The sequence below is a fragment of the Salmo trutta genome, chromosome 2 (genome assembly GCF_901001165.1).
Source record: "Salmo trutta chromosome 2, fSalTru1.1, whole genome shotgun sequence".
Taxonomy (NCBI): domain Eukaryota; kingdom Metazoa; phylum Chordata; class Actinopteri; order Salmoniformes; family Salmonidae; genus Salmo; species Salmo trutta.
Window position 1 is genome coordinate 26,058,573 of NC_042958.1, and position 24,054 is coordinate 26,082,626.

The 24,054-nt window shown below is 46.9% G+C and overlaps 1 protein-coding gene across 1 annotated transcript in view; it reads right to left on the reverse strand.

Annotated features, from left to right (window-relative positions):
• Positions 1–24,054, reverse strand: part of mpp7a (MAGUK p55 scaffold protein 7a) — a gene marked incomplete in the record, with an annotated part of 313,669 nt that overhangs the window by 156,512 nt on the left and 133,103 nt on the right. Inside the window, 1 exon segment of the mRNA XM_029699409.1 lies at positions 28–105. Within this exon segment, the coding sequence (XP_029555269.1) occupies positions 28–105 (78 nt within the window).

Sequence of the window (24,054 nt, forward strand, 5' to 3'; positions counted from 1 at the left end):
AACCCGGGGCGAGGGGGAGCTACTTACGTCAGTGGCCAGGGAGCCAGCACTGTCCAGGATGGGGGCAGGACTACGCTCCTCATAGTGCTGCAGTCTCTCATGGATCTGAAGGAGAGACCGAAAGAAAGGAGAGATTAAGAGAAAGAAAGGAGAGATTAAGAGAAAGAAAGGAGAGATTAAGAGAAAGAAAGGAGAGATTAAGAGAAAGAAAGGAGAGATTAAGAGAAAGAAAGGAGAGAAACCTGTTTGGGCTAGGGGGCAGTATTGAGAATTTTGGAAAAAAATATGTGCCCATTTTTAACTGCCTCCTACACCAACTCAGAAGCTAGAATATGCATATTATTGTTCAGGTTTGGATAGAAAACACTCTGAATTTTCTAAAACAGTTTGAATGGTGTCTGTAAGTATAACAAAACTCATATTGCAGGCAAAAACCTGTGAAAAATAGATTTAAAAAAAATTGAATTTTGTGACTGTACTATTTAGTGTCATTGTTTTATAGATACCATAGTGAGAAAGGATTCAGTTCGCAACTCCTAAGGCTTCCACTAGATGTCAACGATCTTTAGAAAGTTGTTTGACGCATCTGTGATGAATACAGACCGAATTAGAATGCTTACAAGTTGACATGTCATCACTTCATTTTTTGCGCCTGCGCATAAATCTGAGAAGAGTGTCTTTGTCATAATCGTTTATTCTAGACACTTGATAGGTTGTGTGAAAATATTACTGATGTTTACTGATGTTTCACGTTAAAAATGGACCAAAAGATTAATGCTAAACAACGTTTGACATGTTTAAACAAACGTAAATAGATTATTTACTAGGTTTTCTTTAGCTTTTCGGCGTGACTTTACACTGCCCACCTCATTTTGTGGGAGCCTACTGAACGCTAACTATTTGGACATAAATTATGAACTTTGTCAAAAGAAACCACATTTGTTCTGGACCTGGGATCGCTGGCAGCGCCTTCTGATGGAGATAATCAAAGGTAAGGGGATATTTAGAATGTTATTATCGATATTAGATGATGCTAATGCTAACTGTATAGCTTAGCTTAGCTTAGCATAGCTTATAGCTTAGCTTATGTTGTTAGCATAGTACCCAGTTTATAGCAAAATGTGATTTCCCAGTAAAGTTATTTTGAGATCTGGCCATTCGGTAGCAATTACGAGATGATAATATATTATTCTTTGAATGACAATATTATAATTTACCAATGTTTTCGAATAGTAATTCCGTGATTTGTAATGCTGGATTCACTGGGAGCATTCGAGCCGAAAGAAATTCTGAATTTCACCGCGACTGTAAATGCTGTTTTTGGATATAAATATGAACTTGATGGAACTAAAAATGCATGTATTGTATAACATAATGTCCTATGAGTGTCATCTGATGCAGATTGTCAAAGGTAAGTGCATAATTCTAGCTAGTTTTCTGTCTGTTGATGCCCTTCTTTGAATTGGCTAAACATTACACGCAGCTATTGTCAATGTACTCTCCTAACATAACCTAACTTTATGCATTCTCCGTAAGGCCTCTGAAAATCGGACAGCGTGGTTAGATTTAGGAGATATATCTTTCAAATGGAGGAAAATAGTTGATTATTTGATTATTTGAAATGATTACTCTTGCAGTTTTGAATTCCCCGCCATGGTCACATGACAATGAATCCCAATACCGGGATAAGATCCTGCCCCCTGGCCTCAACAGGTTGAGAAAGAAAGGAGATTAAGAGAAAGAAAGGAGAGATTAAGAGAAAGAAAGGAGAGATTAAGAGAAAGAAAGGAGAGACTAGGAGAAAGAAAGAAGAGACTGTTGTGGGTTGTGGTCAGAGAGGGGGAGGCTGGGCTAGGGACCCCCCCCCCACCCCCACCCCCACCACACACACACAAAAGAAAGTCATTCCCAGAGGCGTCCCGGAGCACAACAGACTGCTTTAATGCTTTTCAGTTCATTCTCCAAACTGTACCATCAATCCTGCTCTCCTCCACCTACTGGATAAGATCTGGTGGTTACCGATTACTAAACATTTCAACAGCTTCACTAAATACTATCAATATAGGACCGCAGCACCACAATACAATTTAGTCCCAGGACAGGAAAATAAACGGGAAAAATAACATATGTTTCAACACTTTACACAGACACACACACACACACACACAGAGAGAGACAGGCTAAAGATGAAACACACAGAGAGAGAGAGAGAGAGAGAGAGAGAGAGAGAGAGAGAGAGAGAAAGAGAGAGGGGGGTAAAGAGAGAAAGTGAGAGATAGACACTGTTGCCCTAGAGCACACAAAAAACTCTACTTAACTTGGCCTAAACATCAGCGCCACAGGTAATTTCCACAAAAAATACTTTAATCAGTTATAGAACCCGTTGCCCTTTATGGTTGTGAGGTCTGGGGTCCGCTCACCAATCAAGAATTCACAAAATGGGACAAACACCAAATTGAGACTCTGCATGCAGAATTCTGCAAAAATATCCTCTGTGTACAACGTAGAACACCAAATAACGCATGCAGAGCAGAATTAGACTGATACCCGCTAATTATCAAAATCCAGAAAAGAGCCGTTAAATTCTACAACGACCTAAAAGGAAGGGATTCCCAAAACTTCCATAACAAAGCCATCACAGTGTGCCATCACAGCAGCAAGATTTGTGACCTGTTGCCACAAGAAAAGGTCAACCAGTGAAGAACAAACACCATTGTAAATATAACCCATATTTATGCTTATTTCTTTTCAACCATTTGTATATCGTTACAACACTGTATATATACATAAAATGACATTTGTAATGTCTTCATTCTTTTGGAACTTCTGTGAGTGTAATGTTTACTGTTAATTTTTATAGTTTATTTCACTTTTGTATATGATCTAACTCACTAACTTTGGCAATGTTAATATATGTTTCCCATGCCAATAAAGCTCCTTGAATTGAATTGTGAGACAGAAAGAGAGATAGAGAGAGAGAAGCTGATAATATCATTATGATTAGATCTGTCAGTGACATCCAACCCAGCTGACACTCCTGGGTGCGTTCATAAATTCACTCTGGCTATCTACTCCGATTTCAGAGCACTCGCGTCTGAGTGTGCCAGAGCCCAGAATAACTGATGAATTTACAAACGCTCAACACCCGTTGAATATGGCCAGTGTCAGTAAACGTTGTCAAAGAAGCATACTTAAATTGTTGCACAGTTACAGTCACCAAAGCTCTGGATAACATGAACAGCCTAACCAGCTCTGCTAGGGAGAGTAAAATGGTCAGAGTGAGGTGTTCTCTCATTTGTGTCTGGAAGTAGCTAGCAAACTAGCCAACGTTAGCCAATTAGCTTGGGTGCTTGACTGCCGTTGTGAGGTCAGAACGCTCGGATCAACCCTATTCCTCGGCCAGAGCATCTAGTGTGCACTCTGAACGCTCCGAATGCCCAGAATGCATTGCCCAGAGTGCATTCTGACACTCCAGATTGAATTTACGAATGCACCCCGTCATGTGTGATGTATGAACTGCTGCCAAAGAATGCCACAACAAAACAGGATGTTGTCAGGGCCTATCAGCAAATCATAGAGGGACAACCACCCACCTATTGCCTCTCGCTCCATGCCTCTATCCCAGGACCGGGGTGTGGAGCTGGGCCAAGGGTTGAGTGACAGCCCTGGATCATTCCTAGATGTCCCAGCAGCCAGCCTACATTCCAGCACCACGAGGCTGGAGGAGAGAGCCCTCTGGCTGGGGTGACAATGACAGAAGAGTCCTGGCCCTGGAGCTTGGAACGGCTAGGTGCCTGGAGGCCCTACGCAGAACGGCACTCACTCAATCTTTCTTTCTCACTCCCTCTCTCTGTCCCCCTCTCTCCAATACTCTCCCTCTCTCTGCAGACATGGAGCAGTGACAGACCACAACCAGAGGATCACTCACTAGGAGGAGGAGGAGGAGGAGGAGAGAAGAGTTTGGGGGAAGGGTTTGTTTTCTGACAAGTTGTTAACAACTACAGTTGCTGTGTAATTAAAACTTCTCTGGCTTTATGAGAACTATGTTACCCGGACAATGCCACAGCCTGTGTGTGTGAATAAAAGCAGGAATGCGCCTGTATGGGACGAATGTGTAAATTACGCCACACGCAGGATGGAATTAGTCTCCTCTAACGTCACTTTCAATGGCTAATAATTGCTGTCACAGAAAGGGGTAAAAAATGGAGGGGGGTTTAAAATGGTATATTTGAACAAAACAACATGCTGTTAGTCTTGATAAATGAAAACGTATGCAGAGGATTGCAGAGTGAACGTGCTGGTTTTTATAGAAGGGAAATAGGTTCCAACATAGTTACACTTGGAGAAGGGCATACATTTTGAAAGTCCCATAAAGACCAGTGGTTTTTAACCGGTGTGCCTTGAGGAACTCAGGTGGGCCGCAAAACGTTTCCTCATTTTCTGGAACAGTCACTTATAAACGTACATGGAATTTTGACTGGAAGGACCAGTGCCACTCAGACAATATATTGCATGGCACATGGTTACATCTGTATCATTTGAGCAGTGCACATCACCAGCATAGTCATTGTGTGAGAACCATTAGCACAAGCAAGTCTGATTAGGTTGACCTGAACCCCAGCATCTGCTGTAGAAACCAAATGGAACATGGCTTTGTGGCAGTAGTTGCACCTTTACAATGCAGAAAACTGATAGTCTCTTGCAGGAACAAAAAAATTACCTATTTTACCAGAGTAACATTTTTTTTCACTGTGGCGTGGATTGCTGGACGCTCTTAAAGGGGGTACACAAAACATGAAAATAGTTCAAATAAATCCTATTTAATCTATAGAAAACCTTTGTCACCAAAAATATCGGTCAATATCACTAAATCAATTAATAGGGACATTTTAGGTGTGCAGCAGAATTTTTTTTATCCCATCAAGGTTTGCTATGGTTAAAAAAAGTTGGGGAACCACTGATATTGACCATAGATTAGATCATTTTCTATGGCTTATATATTTAATATTGCCTTTATATTGTGGTACCAGTATCGGATTCAGCCAGGAGGTCTCTGGAGCTAAATGATCCAGTGTCTCAGTCCCATACAGCCAGACAGAAAGAGCATAAGACAAGAGCAGCATTGTTACCGAGTCAGGTTTAAGGCTGTAGGCTATTGTACCAGCACAGAGCAGTAACAGTACAGGAGATCTGGTCCCCAACAAGGGTTCCAATCACCAAGATAAATCACATTACTCGGCCATAAAGCACCGCATTAGGCGTGTCCCCTGGTAATCTGGGGAGGGGAGCGTGCAGGGACGGTGCTCTGTGTGGGTGTGTGTGATTACTAATCTGGGGAGTGGAGCGCTAAACTGGGGAGCCTGACGGCTGCTCCTCCTGTGCTCTTACTGAGCTTTGACACTTGGGCTGGAGCTTTGAGACTAGGGCTGGGGCTTTGAGACTAGGGCTGGGGCTTTGAGACTAGGGCTGGGGCTTTGAGACTAGGGCTGGAGCTGGAGCTTTGAGACTAGGGCTGGAGCTTTGAGACTAGGGCTGGGGCTTTGAGACTAGGGCTGGATCTTTGAGACTAGGGCTGGAGCTTTGAGACTAGGGCTGGAGCTGGGGCTTTGAGACTAGGGCTGGAGCTTTGAGACTAGGGCTGGAGCTGGAGCTTTGAGACTAGGGCTGGAGCTTTGAGACTAGGGCTGGAGCTTTGAGACTAGGGCTGGAACTTTGAGACTAGGGCTGGAGCTTTGAGACTAGGGCTGGGGCTTTGAGACTAGGGCTGGGGCTTTGAGACTAGGGCTGGGGCTTTGAGACTAGGGCTGGGGCTTTGAGACTAGGGCTGGGGCTTTGAGACTAGGGCTGGGGCTTTGAGACTAGGGCTGGGGCTGGAGCTTTGAGACTAGGGCTGGAGCTGGAGCTTTGAGACTAGGGCTGGAGCTGGAGCTTTGAGACTAGGGCTGGGGCTTTGAGACTAGGGCTGGAGCTTTGAGACTAGGGCTGGAGCCTTGAGACTAGGGCTGGAGCTTTGAGACTAGGGCTGGGGCTTTGAGACTAGGGCTGGGGCTTTGAGACTAGGGCTGGAGCTTTGAGACTAGGGCTGGAGCTTTGAGACTAGGGCTGGAGCTGGGGCTTTGAGACTAGGGCTGGAGCTTTGAGACTAGGGCTGGAGCTGGAGCTTTGAGACTAGGGCTGGAGCTGGAGCTTTGAGACTAGGGCTGGAGCTTTGAGACTAGGGCTGGAGCTTTGAGACTAGGGCTGGAGCTTTGAGACTAGGGCTGGAACTTTGAGACTAGGGCTGGAGCTTTGAGACTAGGGCTGGGGTTTTGAGACTAGGGCTGGGGCTTTGAGACTAGGGCTGGGGCTTTGAGACTAGGGCTGGGGCTTTGAGACTAGGGCTGGGGCTTTGAGACTAGGGCCGGGGCTGGAGCTTTGAGACTAGGGCTGGGGCTGGAGCTTTGAGACTAGGGCTGGGGCTTTGAGACTAGGGCTGGAGCTTTGAGACTAGGGCTGGAGCCTTGAGACTAGGGCTGGAGCTTTGAGACTAGGGCTGGGGCTTTGAGACTAGGGCTGGAGCTTTGAGACTAGGGCTGGGGCTGGAGCTTTGAGACTAGGGCTGGGGCTTTGAGACTAGGGCTGGGGCTTTGAGACTAGGGCTGGAGCTTTGAGACTAGGGCTGGAGCTTTGAGACTAGGGCTGGAGCTTTGAGACTAGGGCTGGAGCTTTGAGACTAGGGCTGGAGCTTTGAGACTAGGGCTGGAACTGGAGCTTTGAGACTAGGGCTGGAGCTTTGAGTCTATGGCTGGAGCTTTGAGACTAGGGCTGGAACTGGAGCTTTGAGACTAGGGCTGGGGCTGGAGCTTTGAGACTAGGGCTGGGGCTTTGAGACTAGGGCTGGAGCTTTGAGACTAGGGCTGGAGCCTTGAGACTAGGGCTGGGGCTGGAGCTTTGAGACTAGGGCTGGGGCTTTGAGACTAGGGCTGGAGCTTTGAGACTAGGGCTGGAGCTTTGAGACTAGGGCTGGGGCTGGAGCTTTGAGACTAGGGCTGGGGCTTTGAGACTAGGGCTGGAGCTTTGAGACTAGGGCTGGAGCTTTGAGACTAGGGCTGGAGCTTTGAGACTAGGGCTGGAGCTTTGAGACTAGGGCTGGAGCTTTGAGACTAGGGCTGGAGCTTTGAGACTAGGGCTGGAGCTTTGAGACTAGGGCTGGGGCTGGAGCTTTGAGACTAGGGCTGGGGCTTTGAGACTAGGGCTGGAGCTTTGAGACTAGGGCTGGAGCTTTGAGACTAGGGCTGGAGCTTTGAGACTAGGGCTGGAGCTTTGAGACTAGGGCTGGAGCTTTGAGACTAGGGCTGGAACTGGAGCTTTGAGACTAGGGCTGGAGCTTTGAGTCTATGGCTGGAGCTTTGAGACTAGGGCTGGAGCTTTGAGACTAGGGCTGGAGCTTTGAGACTAGGGCTGGAACTGGAGCTTTGAGACTAGGGCTGGAGCTGGAGCTTTGAGTCTAGGGCTGGAGCTTTGAGACTAGGGCTAGGGCTTTGAGACTAGGGCTGGGGCTTTGAGACTAGGGCTGGGGCTTTGAGACTAGGGCTGGGGCTTTGAGACTAGGGCTGGGGCTGGAGCTTTGAGACTAGGGCTGGGGCTTTGAGACTAGGGCTGGAGCCTTGAGACTAGGGCTGGGGCTGGAGCTTTGAGACTAGGGCTGGAGCTTTGCGACTAGGGCTGGAGCCTTGAGACTAGGGCTGGAGCTTTGAGACTAGGGCTGGAACTGGAGCTTTGAGACTAGGGCTGGAGCTTTGAGTCTAGGGCTGGAGCTTTGAGACTAGGGCTAGGGCTTTGAGACTAGGGCTGGGGCTTTGAGACTAAGGCTGGAACTGGAGCTTTGAGACTAGGGCTGGGGCTGGAGCTTTGAGACTAGGGCTGGGGCTTTGAGACTAGGGCTGGAGCTTTGAGACTAGGGCTGGAGCCTTGAGACTAGGGCTGGGGCTGGAGCTTTGAGACTAGGGCTGGGGCTTTGAGACTAGGGCTGGAGCTTTGAGACTAGGGCTGGAGCTTTGAGACTAGGGCTGGGGCTGGAGCTTTGAGACTAGGGCTGGGGCTTTGAGACTAGGGCTGGGGCTTTGAGACTAGGGCTGGAGCTTTGAGACTAGGGCTGGAGCTTTGAGACTAGGGCTGGAGCTTTGAGACTAGGGCTGGAGCTTTGAGACTAGGGCTGGAGCTTTGAGACTAGGGCTGGAGCTTTGAGACTAGGGCTGGAGCTTTGAGACTAGGGCTGGAGCTTTGAGACTAGGGCTGGAGCTTTGAGTCTATGGCTGGAGCTTTGAGACTAGGGCTGGAGCTTTGAGACTAGGGCTGGAGCTTTGAGACTAGGGCTGGAACTGGAGCTTGGAGACTAGGGCTGGAGCTGGAGCTTTGAGTCTAGGGCTGGAGCTTTGAGACTAGGGCTGGGGCTTTGAGACTAGGGCTGGGGCTTTGAGACTAGGGCTGGGTCTTTGAGACTAGGGCTGGGGCTTTGAGACTAGGGCTGGGGCTGGAGCTTTGAGACTAGGGCTGGGGCTTTGAGACTAGGGCTGGAGCTTTGAGACTAGGGCTGGAACTGGAGCTTTGAGTCTAGGGCTGGAGCTTTGAGACTAGGGCTAGGGCTTTGAGACTAGGGCTGGGGCTTTGAGACTAGGGCTGGGGCTTTGAGACTAGGGCTGGGGCTTTGAGACTAGGGCTGGGGCTTTGAGACTAGGGCTGGGGCTTTGAGACTAGGGCTGGGGCTGGGGCTTTGAGACTAGGGCTGGAGCCTTGAGACTAGGGCTGGGGCTGGAGCTTTGAGACTAGGGCTGGAGCTTTGCGACTAGGGCTGGAGCTTTGAGACTAGGGCTGGAGCTTTGAGACTAGGGCTGGAGCTTTGAGACTAGGGCTGGAGCTTTGAGACTAGGGCTGGAGCTTTGAGACTTGGGCTGGAGCTTTGAGACTTGGGCTGGAGCTTTGAGACTAGTGCTGGAGCTTTGAGACTAGGCCTGGAGCTTTGAGACTAGGGCTGGAGCTTTGAGACTAGGGCTGGAGCTTTGAGACTAGGGCAGGAGCTTGGGATGGAGCTTTGGACCCATCCCAAGGATACTTCTGATAACAGGTACGAATCACATTGCAGACAGAGGACTAGGCTAAATACTCTCTCAGTCTGCTGTTCTACGGTAGCCTACAGGGTTCATCTCCCTCCGACACTCTCACAGCACAGCCCATAAAAGGACACAGGAGAAGCTCTAGTTACTTCATCTTCAGCACATCCATCCATCACTCTGAAACACAAGGTGAATCAGACAGAGAAAGAGCGTCACTGTCTTCGCCTCTCCAGCATTCCAGAATGAGAATCACATCTGTTTAGCTAGTTCCACCGACACCGAGTCACTCCAACCCAGTCCGCTGCTTTGTTACTGTGGAATTTCTCTGCTCTAGAATGTGAGATCCGATGGCAATGCTTCTTTATTTACAACTACAGGGCCACGTCCAGATGGTCCCTCTGTCCGTGAGCAGAGCGGAGGACAGGAATGCATCCGTCTGCCTGCCTAAAGGGACAGCTCGGAGCCAGCGCCGTCACGTATTTTAAAGTAATAACGATCTGCTTTACATATCATAGCCTACATTCTTCAGGCCACCAGCAATACTCTGCTTGCGCTCCTGGCAGGCAGGCAGTGTGTGTGTCTGTTTTTGTGTGGCAGTGGAAAAAGGTCTGTAACACTGAGAGGTTGTGTAACAGCCAGGCAACGCCAGGCCAAAGACTTAGTTAAACCCAGAGCAGAACTAGAAGCTAGGGGTGCATAACACATGGCATCCTATTTATGCACTAAATAAGATACAGGGCACCATTTGGAACGCAAACAACAGCCTGGAAGCTAGAGAATCCACAGGCAGGAATCAAAGGCGGGGATTCTGACTGCAGTGAGTGGAGGACAGACCAAACGTCGCACGATCAGATGAGCTTAGGGATGAATGTTTACCTATACAGGGAGAGGAGCTTCCAGAAAACAGGCTACTATGAGCCGGTGTGTCCTGATCTCTCAGTGGAGTCCCCAGACCAGGTTGTGTCCCGTTCCATTAATACCCAACAGGCTTAACATACACACAGAAATACACTAAACATTATCCACAGCCCATGGATAGCGGATGTGAATATGAGATGTTCATGTTTGAAACAGGATATCGTTTCCAGAGGGGATTTAAGCCCCCCCTTGAGAACAGAACATCAGTCTTCCTCATCTTCAGTTACCCTCACCCCCGGCTGGTGGTCCTAGTCTTGGTTACCAGGTTAAAGGTTATGTCTGTGAACCTGGGTTCAATGCCAGCCTGTGGTGTGGCAGCCCAGTACCAACACACAGAGGACAGGCAGACCACAAGAGAGCACATCCTTCAAAAACACCAGCATCACTCAAGGACAAAAACAACAGTCTGGCAGAACAGCAGCGACAGGAGAGAGAGAGAGACTGAACGAAAGACGGAAGGAGATATGGTGGGAGGGAGAGAAAGAGAGACAAAAAAGCGAGGGAAGGAAAAAGATTGGAGAAAGAGAGCGACAGACAAAGATAGAGGTAGTGAGAGATGGAAAGAGAGAGAGGGCTGGATTGTGTTTTGGCTTGCGGGGCCCAGCGAGGAGGCCTGGAACTCCTGCTTAATGTCGTCTGGCCAGAGGTGCTCGACGTGACCACTCCACAGATCTACTCACCCACCCCTTCAATCCCTCCACCCCTCCGCTCCATTTTCCAGCAGGACCCAATGAAGTGTATCCAGTATGAAGAATCCACATCTCCAGTTTCCACTGGTGGCTCAGATCACTACAGCTACTAACTTCAGAACACCTCATCAACCCCTCTCAGCATGGAGGGAGACACTAGGTGAGGAGGACTGTACCATGCAGGGGAAACAGACCAGGGGGCAGGCACACACAGACAGACAGAGACAGATGTGCAGGCTTGAGACTGAAATGCTTGTCAGTCTGTGTTTACCCAAGAACCCTGGTTACCCTATTCAGTCTCCCAGCACCAGAGAGGACGAGGCTGGCTGGCTGTGTTCTCCTCTTCTCTCATACCGGAGATGGTCTGATCTGGTCTGGCATGGTGACCTGACCAGTATGGAGAAGTCCTAGACAGAGCCTGGAGATGGTCTGATCTGGTCCGGCATGGTGACCTGACCAGTATGGAGAAGTCCTAGACAGAGCCTGGAGATGGTCTGATCTGGTCTGGCATGGTGACCTAACCAGTATGGAGAAGTCCTAGACAGAGCCTTGAGATGGTCCTCAACCATCACATTGCCACAGGGCATTGTCTCAACTACTTTGATATTAGCTCCAGAGTATCTCGTGGCCAATTAGCCAAGGCCCTGAACAACTTGGAATGAAACCCTTAAACTTGTCATAAAACAGTAATATAGACAGCATTGTAGAATTATATTGGAGTGTAGCTAGTTACACAATGAGCATCTTTCCTTGAGGAGGTAGGTCTGGGCCGGGCCAGCACGGCGCCTAAGCTCTGCTCAGCACTCCGGATCTGCTAGGAACACGCTCAACTCTCATTTGTCATGAAAATGTCTGGAGAATGTGACAGCTTATTAAGAGAGCAGATGCACTGGGGGGGGGGGGGGGGGGGGGGGAGAGAGAGAGAGAGAGAGAGAGAGATCATGATCAGATGAGCTCCTGAATCTTTCAGCATGTTCTTAAAAAAAGATAGATTTAGAGTTGGATAAACTTGGATTTTTTGTCAGGAACATATACAGGATGCTACCCTCTACAACATAACCCTCCAAATCAAAACTCAAAACCTACAACCTGATTATGGATGGGATTACCTGAAAGGCTTACAACTACCAAAGATTATTATTCCAACGCTATACAGCAAATGCTCTGGAAAACAACAGAAACCTGAAAACACCATCCAACCTGGAACTGAGTGAGTAATGTTTAGTCTGAAGCTATATTTTATTTCCAAAAGCCAAGAAGAAAAATACATGACATTACTTTATAAGGACTGAATGCTAAATTAAGGCTGCTAAGCTTGATACAACTTCAATTAGCACTGACATGTCAAGTGAGAGGTGTCAAAGCCCTTTAGCCCAACAATGGCAGGAGAGTGGAACAGTCTACTCCAACCAAATGGAGAGGCCTTAGAAGCTGCCTCCCGCTGTTCAGAGGTCATTAAATACAGTACCCTGTGTATGTAAAGAATGATAAGACAAGAAAAGATCACAAAATGAAGCTCCTTATGGAAAATCAAGAGACACTTTTTGCAGACTATCATAAAAATGGGAACATCAGCATCCTCATCTTCCACACAAACCATCCCCTGGCACAGTGCTATATTAACCAGACCATCCCCTGGCATGGCACAGTGCTATATTAACCAGACCATCTCCTGGCATGGCACAGTGCTATATTAGCACACTACCCCTCTGTTAAGAGAGGGGGTGTTAACGAGGGGTGGAAACTCAGGATACTAGAAAACGAGGACTCTGAGTCAGCTAATATGAATCTCTATAAGTCTGGAACAGTAATGGTACAGGGCAACCCCAAACAGTTTCAGCGGGACTTTCACCTAATCAAAGAATTAGCTTGGCAGGAGAAGCTCTCCCTTGAGAAAGATATCCCCACCCCGAGCAGGTCAGACCAGACCTCTTCATTATATAACCCCACAGATGAGCAACCCCAAGCTGAAAGTCAACCTCCCAGCACAGAGTACTACTCCCTCATTGAAATGAAGGATACATTCACCCGGCTGGAGGTAAGGCAGGTGGAGCTGGAACAGCAGGTGATTACACTCTAGTCAGCACAGACCCAGACAACAGTCCAGCACAACAACACCCCCTTAACCAGACCCGGAGAGCTGGAGATGGAGAGAGACATATCTGCACTCTGGACTGTAGTGAGACAACTTCAACAATATAAAAAGCAAGAGCAGGAGAAGAACAGAGCACTAGAGGAGAGGATCAGACTGCTGGAGGAGAGGATGAGGGGGATGGAGGAGAGGATCAGACTGCTGGAGGAGAGGGTGAGGGGGATGGAGGAGAGGATCAGACTGCTGGAGGAGAGGGTGAGGGGGATAGAGGAGAGGATCAGACTGCTGGAGGAGAGGGTGAGGGGGATGGAGGAGAGGATCAGACTGCTGGAGGAGAGGGTGAGGGGGATGGAGGGAGAGGATCAGACTGCTGGAGGAGAGAGTGAGGGGGATGGAGGGAGAGGATCAGACTGCTGGAGGAGAGGGTGAGGGGGATGGAGGGAGAGGATCAGACTGCTGGAAGAGAGGGTGAGGGGGATGGCCCTCCTGACAACCCCCCCAAACCCACTGAGAATATACACAAGACACAGATTTGAGCCCATAAGGAGTACCATGGGAAATATATTGCTCAAAAAAATAAAGGGAACACTTAAACAACACATCCTAGATCTGAATGAAAGAAACAATCTTATTAAATACTTTTTTCTTTACATAGTTGAATGTGCTGACAACAAAATCACACAAAAATAATCAATGGAAATCCAATTTATCAACCCATGGAGGTCTGGATTTGGAGTCACACTCAAAATTAAAGTGGAAAACCACACTACAGGCTGATCCAACTTTGATGTAATGTCATTAAAACAAGTCAAAATGAAGCTCAGTAGTGTGTGTGGCCTCCCTACAACGCCTGGGCATGCTCCTGATGAGGTGGCGGATGGTCTCCTGAGGGATCTCCTCCCAGACCTGGACTAAAGCATCCGCCAACTCCTGGACAGTCTGTGGTGCAACGTGGCGTTGGTGGATGGAGCGAGACATGATGTCCCTGATGTGCTCAATTGGATTCAGGTCTGGGGAACGGGCGGGCCAGTCCATAGCATCAATGCCTTCCTCTTGCAGGAACTGCTGACACACTCCAGCCACATGAGGTCTAGCATTGTCTTGCATTAGGAGGAACCCAGGGCCAAACGCACCAGCATATGGTCTCACAAGGGGTCTGAGGATCTCATCTCGGTAGCTAATGGCAGTCAGGCTACCTCTGGCGAGCACATGGAGGGCTGTGCAGCCCCCCAAAGAAATGCCACCCCACACCATGACTGACCCACTGCCAAACCGGTCATGCTGGAGGATGTTGCAGGCAGCAGAACGTTCTCCACGGCATCTCCAGACTCTGTCACGTCTGTTACGTGCTCAGTGTGAACCTGCTTTCATCTGTGAAGAGCACAGGGCGCCAGTGGCGAATTTGCCAATCTTGGTGTTCTCTGGCAAATGCCAAACGTCCTGCACGGTGTTGGGCTGTAAGCACAACCCCCACCTGTGGACGTCGGGCCCTCATACCACCCTCATGGAGTCTGTTTCTGACTGTTTGAGCAGACACATGCACATTTGTAGCCTGCTGGAGGTCATTTTGCAGGGCTCTGGCAGTGCTTTTCCTGCTCCTCCTTGCACAAAGACGGAGGTAGCGGTCCTGTTGCTGGGTTGTTGCCCTCCTACGGCCTCCTCCACGTCTCCTAATGTACTGGCCGTTGTTGCCCTCCTACGGCCTCCTCCACGTCTCCTAATGTACTGGCCTGTCTCCTGGTAGCGCCTCCATGCTCTGGACACTACACTGACAGACACAGCAAACCTTCTTGCCACAGCTCGCATTGATGTGCCATCCTGGATGAGCTGCACTACCTGAGCCACTTGTGTGGGTTGTAGACTCCGTCTCATGCTACCACTGGAGTGAAAGCACCGCCAGCATTCAAAAGTGACCAAAACATCAGCCAGGAAGCATAGGAACTGAGAAGTGGTCTGTGGTCCCCACCTGCAGAACCACTCCTTTATTGGGGGTGTCTTGCTAATTGCCTATAATTTCCACCTGTTGTCTATTCCATTTGCACAACAGCATGTGAAATTTATTGTCAATCAGTGTTGCTTCCTAAGTGGACAGTTTGATTTCACAGAAGTGTGATTGACTTGGAGTTACATTGTGTTGTTTAAGTGTTCCCTTTATTTTTTTGAGCAGTGTATATACAAGAAATAAAACAATTCCCCAAACACAGTGTGTCTAAACTCTGGTGTCCAAACATCCAGCGTGCCCTAGACCTTCTGTCTGAGGACCAACTAGGTTCACCTAGCCACATAATACACACAGGCACATACCACCTGAGAACACAGCAGGAAAGGGTGGCCACAGCACTGAAGGGAGTGATAGAAAAAGCTTATTCTACTTTCCCCAATGCACAAGTGGTTATCTCCACAGTGCTACCACGAAAAGACTTTCACCCTGCTACCATACAGCGGGTAAACGCAAGCATTTCCCGTGACTGTGCCTCAAAACCAAATGTTTTCCTGGCCCACCACTCCACCCTGGACTTGAACAGCCTCTATGACCAGGTCCACCTATACAAGGCAGCAGTGCCCACCTTCGTCCGGACCATAAAGGACATGGCTCTCAAACGCAGCCCCAACACTTCACACAGGAGCAACAGATCAATAGACACCCCGTTCAGACCAGCAAGACTCTCTCCCAGACCTGCGGGACCCCCCCCGGACCATAGACAACCCATGCCGAGAGGATCTAGATCCAGACCACAACACCAGATACACACCCCCGCCCCAAAGTCAACCATGCCCACACCCCATTTAGGCTCCCTCAGATCAGACCGATGCCCCTCCACCCCCGCAAAGAGGGCCTCAACATGGAAGTCACACATACGCCCAGGCCGTGAGCAGACAAACAGCCCCAACTCCCACTCTTACACTAGCCCAAGTCAATGGCATGTACCAGATGCTCAGCAGGCTCTGTTCACACTTACTGGCTTGAGGCCAAACCACACGACCAACAACATTGGACACTTTACGGAACACAAAGCCTTCACTATCTCATCCTGGAATATCCAAGGCCTGAGGTCATCTGCCTTTGGCCTAAAGAGCACGAACCTGGACTTCATCAAAGAAATCATAATATATAGACATTGTCATCCTACAAGAAACCTGGTATAGAGGAGACAGACCCCCTGGTTGCCCTCTAGGTTACAGAGAGCTGGTAGTCCCACCTACCAAACTACCAGGTGTGAAACAGGGAAGAGACTCAGGGTGTATGCTAATTTGGTATAGAGCAGACCTAACCCACTCCATTAAATTAATCAAAACAGGAACATTTGGCTAGAAATTCAAAAGAAAATGATCTTAACAGAGAAAATGTACTCCTGTGTGCTACCTATTCCCCCCCACTAGAATCCCTGTACTTTAATGAAGACAGCTTCTCCATCCTGGTGGGGGAAATCAATCATTTCCAGGCCCAGGGACATGTACTAGTCTGTGGAGACCTAAATGCCAGAACTAGACAAGAACCTGACACCCTCAGCACACAGGGGAACAAACATCTGCCTGGAGGTGACAGCATTCCCTCCCCCAAATGCCCCCCCTAGGCACAACTATGACAACATAATCAACAAAAACGGGTCACAACTCCTGCAGCTCTGTCGCACGCTGGGTATGTACATAGTCAATAGTAGGCTTCGTGGGGACTCCTATGGTAGGTACACCTATAGCTCATCTCTTGACAGTAGTAGTGTAAACTACTTTATCACGGACCTCAACCCAGAGTCTCTCAGAGCGTTCACAGTCAGCCCACTGACAGCCCTATCAGACCACAGCAAAATCACACTCTACTTGAACAGAGCAATACTCAATCATGAGGCATGAAAGCCAAAGGAGCTGAGTAATATTAAGAAATGCTACATATGGAAGGAATGTAGTTTGGAAACCTACCAAAAAACAATTAGGCAACAACAAATTCAATCCCTTTTAGACAACTTCCTGGACAAAACGTTCCACAGTAATAGTGAAGGTGTAATCTTAACAGTATATTTGGCCTCCCAGCTTCCCTATCAAATCTAAAAATCTCAAATAGAAAATGGAAGAAAATGAACAACAATGACAAATGGTTTGATGAAGAACGCAAAAATCAAAGAAAGAAATTGAGAAACCTGTCCAACCAACAGCATAGAGACCCGGAAAACCTGAGTCTACGCCTTCACTATGGTGAATCACTAGAACAATACAGAAATACACTACGGAAAAAGAAGGAACATCATGTCAGAAATCAGCTCAATGTAATTGAAGAAACCATAGAATCTAACCACTTCTGGCAAAATTGGAAAACACTAAACAAACAACATGAAGAGCTATCTATCCAAAATGGAGATGTAAACCACTTCACCATTATTTTTGGCTCTATAACAAAGAACAAACAGCAAAAAGATATACATGACCAAATACAAATCTTAGAATCATCTATGAAAGACTACCAGAACGCACTGGATTCTCCAATTACCTTGAATGAACTACAGGACAAAATAAAACCCCTCCAACCCAAAAAGGCATGTGGTGTTGATGGTATCCTCAATGAAATGATCAAATATACAGACATCAAATTCCAATTGGCTATACTAACACTCTAACGTCATCCTTAGCTCTGGCATCTTCCCAAATATTTGGAACCAAGGACCAGTCATCCCAATACACAAAAGTGGAGACAAATTTGACCCCAATAACTACCGTGGGATATGCGTCAACAGCAACCTTGGGAGAATCCTCTGCATTATCATTAACAGCAGACTCGTACATTTCCTCAGTGAAAACAAGGTACTGAGCAAATGTCAAATTGGCTTTTTACCAAATACCATGCGACAGACCACGTATTCACCCGGCACACCCTAATTGACAAATAAACAAACCAAAACAAATCAACGTCTTCTCATGCTTTGTTGATTTCAAAAAAGCCTTCGACTCAATTTGGCATGAAGGTCTATTATACAAATTGATGGAAAGTGGTGTTGGGGAGAAAACACATGACACTATAAAATCCATGTACACAAACAACAAGTATGAGGTTAAAATAGGCAAAAAACAAACATTTCTTCCCACGGGGCCGTGGGGTGAGACAGGGATGCAGCTTAAGCCCCACCCTCTCCAACAATATATATTAACGAATTGGCGAGGGCACTAGAAAAGTCTGCAGCACCCAGCCTCACCCTACTAGAATCTGAAGTCAAATGTCTACTGTTTGCTGGTGATCTATCTGGTGCTTCTGTCACCAACCAAGGAGGCCCTACAGCAGCACCTAGATCTTCTGCACAGATTCTGCCAGACCTGGGCCCTGACAGTAAATCTCAGTAAGACCAAAATAATGTGTTCTAAAAAAGGTCCAGTCGCCAGGTCCACAAATACAAATTCCATCTAGACACCGTTGCCCTAGAGCACACAAAAAACTATACATACCTCGGCCTAAACATCAGCGCCACAGGTAACTTCCACAAAGCTGTGAATTATCTGAGAGACAAGGCAAGAAGGGTATTCTATGCCATCAAAAGGAACATAAAATTCGACATACCAATTAGGATCTGGCTAAAAATACTTGAATCAGTTATAGAATCCATTGTCCTTTATGGTTGTGAGGTCTGGGGTCCACTCACCAACCAAGAATTCACAACAAAATGGGACAAACACCAAATTGAGACTCTGCATGGGGAATTCTGCAAAAATATCCTCTGTGTACAACGTAGAACACCAAATAATGCATGCAGAGCAGAATTAGACTGATACCCGCTAATTATCAAAATCTAGAAAAGAGCCGTTAAATTCTACAACCACCTAAAAGGAAGCGATTCCCAAACCTTCCATAACAAAGCCATCACCTACAGAGAGATGAACCTGGAGAAGAGTTCCCTAAGCAAGCTGGTCCTGGGGCTCTGTTCATAAACACAAACACACCCCACAGAGCCCCAGGACAGCAACACAATTAGACCCAACCAAATCATGAGAAAACAAAAAGACAATTACTTGACACATTGGAAAGAATTAACAAAAAAACTGAACAAACTAGAATGCTATTTGGCCCTAAATAGAGAGTACACAGTGCAGAATACCTGACCACTGTGACTGACCAAAACTTGAGCTGCACTTCCTAATCTCCTGCCAAATGTATGACCATATTTGAGACACATATTTCCCTCAGATTACACAGACCGTTACAACACTGTATATATACATAATATGCCATTTGTAATGTCTTTATTCTTTTGGAACTTCTGTGAATGTAATGTTTACTGTTCATTTTTATTTATTATCTACTTCACATGCTTTGGAAATGTTAACATATGTTTCCCGTGTCAATAAAGCCCCTTGAATTGAAGTGAATTGAGAGAGAGAGATAGATAGATACAGTCAGACAGACAGACAGAGAGGGATAGAGAGCGAGAAAGAGGGATAGAGAAAGATAGAAAGAGAGAGAGATAGAGAGAGGGATAGAGAGAGAGAGGGATAGAGAGACAGAGAGAGAGAGATGGATAGCGAGAGAGGGGTAGCGAGAGGGGGATAGAGAGAGAGAGAGAGAGAGAGAGAGAGAGAGAGAGAGGGATAGAGAGCGAGAGATATATAGAGATAGAGAAAGAAAGAGAGAGGGATAGAGAGAGAGAGAGATATATAGGGATAGAGAGATAGGGATAGAGAGAGAGGGATAGAGAGAGAGGGATAGAGAGAGGGAGAGACGGAGAGAGAGGGGTAGCGAGAGAGGGGTAAGCGAGAGAGGGAGAGACGGAGAGAGAGGGGTAGCGAGAGAGGGGTAGCGAGAGGGGGATAGAGAGCGAGAGAGGGATAGTGTCACTTTTGTTTATCCATTCCACTTGCTTTGGCAAAGTAAACATATGTTTCCCATGCCAATAAAGCCCCTTGAATTGAATTGAAGAGGTCCATCCTGCTGTGACAGCCATATCATTAAGTTAGTTAGAGGATAGATTTCCTTATGCAGCTAGGAGAGTGAAAGGGAGCAGTGTTAGCAGCTGGGTAAGAGGACCCCACAGAAGACCCTGTTTATTCTGCATGAGGAGACAGTGAAGGTACATGCACACACACACACACACACACACACACACACACACCTAACCAAGTTCCTAAAGAAATACAGACAGCCAATGAGTCAAACACCTTCACTACAGTACTTGGTTTCTATTTACATTTTTAATTTCCAATATCCCGTTTCATGACGCGTAAAATAAAAACACTGCAGAGATTTATTGCACGTGCCATTTATTAAACAAGCTAATTTAAATGATTTATAGAGGCTATTGGGTTGTAAATAAAACTAGTAGCCTAGAGAATGTTGAGGACAAAACAATGGCTAAACTACAAACTGGGAAGCAGTGTTTTAGTTCCAGGTCAGAGGTTAGGGGATATACCGGTGGTGTTTCCCAACAGACCAGGGTTCATGCTGTAAACACACTTCACTACAGCAGTTATAGACGTGGACTGCCAAATCACACCTAACAGACAACAAGTTGAAGATGGTAAATCAACGTCTTCTCCACCTCCAAACCACTAGTACGCTCAGAATCATTTTGTTTCCAACCCATGTTATGCTCAATAGGCCATGCGTCTGTACTCTGTGGCTGGGGGGAGTTTTTCGACTCGCTCTACTTTTTACTCTGTCCCTATCACAACCCCACAAGTCCGTTTCAATTTTGGCCCTGTCCACCGCCTTGTCTGCCTCTGTCCGTAACCAGCGTGTTTGTGTACATTGAACATGATATTTCAAACGTCACGCTGCTTTCGTCCATTAAACAGTAATGACAATATTTGGACGGCAGCCTCAGCACCGGAGTATAACGTTTCTGTGAAGACAGGGGATTTAGTTTGGATGCAGTAGGGCATTTTAAACCAGAAATAATGATCCAGGCTTGTGTCAACAAGTAGGCTATAGGCCTAATACACTCTAAAGAGCAACAAGGTCAATTCAACCACTTTAGCTTTCTAGATTTGCTAATGTCTGTCAATGTACAATAAACTCATTGTGTAAATGGGAATTAACAGCTACAGTTGAAGTAGGAAGTTTACATACACTTAGGTTGGAGTCATTAAAACTCATTTTTCAACCACTCCACAAATTTCTTGTTAACAAACTATAGTTTTGGCAAGTCGGTTAGGTCATCTACTTTGTGCATGACACAAGTAATTTTTCAAACAATTGTTTACAGACAGATTAATTCACTTATAATTCACTGTATCACAATTCCAGTGGGTCAGAGGTTTACATACACTAAGTTGACTGTGCCTTTAAACAGCTTGGAAAATTCCAGAAAATGATAGGCTAATTGACATCATTTGAGTACCTGTGGATATATTTCAAGGCCTACCTTCAAACTCAGTGCCTCTTTGCTTGACATCATGGGAAAATCAAAAGAAGTCAGCCAAGACCTCAGAAAAAAAATTGTAGACCTCCACAAGTCTGGTTCATCCTTGGGAGCAATTTCCAAACGCCTGAAGGTACCACGTTCATCTGTACAAACAATAGTACGCAAGTATAAACACCATGGGACCACGCAGCCATCATACCGCTCAGGAAGGAGACGCGTTCTGTCTCCTAGAGATTAACGTACTTTGGTGCGAAAAGTGCAAATCATTCCCAGAACAACCGCAAAGAACCTTGTGAAGATGCTGGAGGAAACAGGTACAAAAGTATCTATATCCACAGTAAAACGAGTCCTATATCGACATAACCTGAAGCCACTGCTCCAAAACCGCCATAAAAAGCCAGACTACGGTTTGCAACTGCACATGGGGACAAAGATCGTACTTTTTAGAGAAATGTCCTCTGGTCTGATGAAACAAAAATAGAACTGTTTGGCCATAATGACCATCGGCATGTTTGGAGGAAAAAGGGGGAGGCTTGCAAGCCGAAGAGCACCATCCCAATTGTGAAGCATGTGGGTGGCAGCATCATGTTGTGGGGGTGCTTTGCTGCAGTAGGGACTAGTACACTTCACAAAATAGATGGCATCATGAGGAGGAAAATTACGTGGATATACTGAAGCAACATCTCAAGACATCAGTCAGGAAGTTAAAGCTTGGTCGCAAATGGGTCTTCCAAATGGACAATGACTCTAAGCATACTTCCAAAGTTGTGGCAAAATGGCTTAAGGACAACAAAGTCAAGGTATTGGAGTGGCCACAAAGCCCTGACCTCAATCCTATAGAAAATATGTGGGCAGAACTGAAGAAGCGTGTGCGAGCAAGAGGCCTACAAACCTGACTCCGTTACACCAGCTCTGTCAGGAGGAATGGGCCAAAATTCACCCAACTTATTGTGGGACGCTTGTGAAAGGCTACCTGAAACATTTGACCCAAGTTAAACAATTTAAAGGCAATGCTACCAAATACTAATTGAGTGTATGTAAACTTCTGACCCACTGGGAATGTGATGAAAGAAATAAAAGCTGAAATAAATCATTCTCTCTACTATTATTCTGAAATTTCACATTCTTAAAATATAAGTGGTGATCCTAACTGACTTAAGACAGGGAATTTTTACTTGGATTAAATGTCAGGAATTGTGAAAAACTGAGTTTAAATGCATTTGGCTAAGGTGTATGTAAACTTCCGACTTCAACTGTATATGGTGCATACAATGAGAACTGGCGTAGGCACGTGAGAGGACAGCTAACACAAGGGTCCTGTTTCCCAGAGAACAGGGTCTGCGTCCCAAATAGAACCCTATTTCCGACACAATTGCACCCCATTCCCCTGTAGGTCAAAAGAAGTGCACTATAAAGGGAATCGGGTGCCATTTGGGATGCACAACGAAGCTAATCTTCCCATCGTGCCCCTCAGGTGTTTTCTAAGCTTCCCGAGAGGAGGTTCCATTCCCCCAAAATAATAAACAGGGGGGTTCAGCGGCCACCGAGCCCAGGGATGTGTCAACCGCAGGCAGCACGAGCCGATCTCTCAGGTGGTATAGGCTTACAAACCGAACCCAGAGCCCCAGGCACAGAGACGATTAGCTGCTTTTTATTGCAGGGTGTGGGGTATTGGAGAGTGTGTGATGTGTTTGTTTGTGTGTGAGAGAGTGTGTCGTGCAGGGTGTGTGTCTCGTGCAGGGTGTGGGGTTAAGACGGTTCAGGGGGTATATTGTACGGTCTGCAGAATGGAGGTAGGGCCAAGAGGTTTGAAAATATTTCCTTTCTGGGATCTCACAGTAGTGCTAGAGGGCTGGACCAGACAGTCTGAGGTAGGGTGGAGGTAGAGAGGTCCAGATTAAGTCCAGGACCAGACAGTCTGAGGTAGGGTGGAGGTAGAGAGGTCCAGATTAAGTCCAGGACCAGACAGTCTGAGGTTGGGTGGAGGTAGAGAGGTCCAGATTAAGTCCAGGACCAGACAGTCTGAGGAAGGGTGGAGGTAGAGAGGTCCAGATTAAGTCCAGGACCAGACAGTCTGAGGTTGGGTGGAGGTAGAGAGGTCCAGATTAAGTCCAGGACCAGACAGTCTGAGGAAGGGTAGAGGTAGAGAGGTCCAGATTAAGTCCAGGACCAGACAGTCTGAGGAAGGGTGGAGGTAGAGAGGTCCAGATTAAGTCCAGGTCCAGACAGTCTGAGGTAGGGTGGAGGTAGAGAGGTCCAGATTAAGTCCAGGACCAGACAGTCTGAGGTAGGGTGGAGGTAGAGAGGTCCAGATTAAGTCCAGGACCAGACAGTCTGAGGTAAGGTGGAGGTAGAGAGGTCCAGATTAAGTCCAGGACCAGACAGTCTGAGGAAGGGTGGAGGTAGAGAGGTCCAGATTAAGTCCAGGACCAGACAGTCTGAGGTAGGGTGGAGGTAGAGTGGGAACATTGGAGAGGGCAGTCTACGGCTGCTTATCCCTTGGCCTTCCTACATGTTGTCCTGAACGTCAATGCTCAGAAACATTCATATAGCCCACATTGTGTGTGGCCTGAACCTATATCATGGTGTGTTTTAATGACTAGGACTGCAGTCTAAGAATGTGTTTGACCATCTGGGCTATACTATATTAAGAGGCTAATCAAATTCCAGTTCAATTGAGATCATGTACGCAAAATAGTCAAATCTACCAAAGTCTTCACCTAAAACTAATGTAAAGCACCTTTCCATGTCACATTAAAGCAGTGCAGCATTTGAAGTACCAACAGCTACAATCACTTCAAAAGTTCCAAGTATAACAGGGTGGGAGGAGAGTAGTTTTGACTAGAGCCCTATGGCCCTGGTCAAAATTAGTGCACTTAATAGGGAATAGGGTGGAAGTTGGGACGCAGACTGATTGCCTGCCA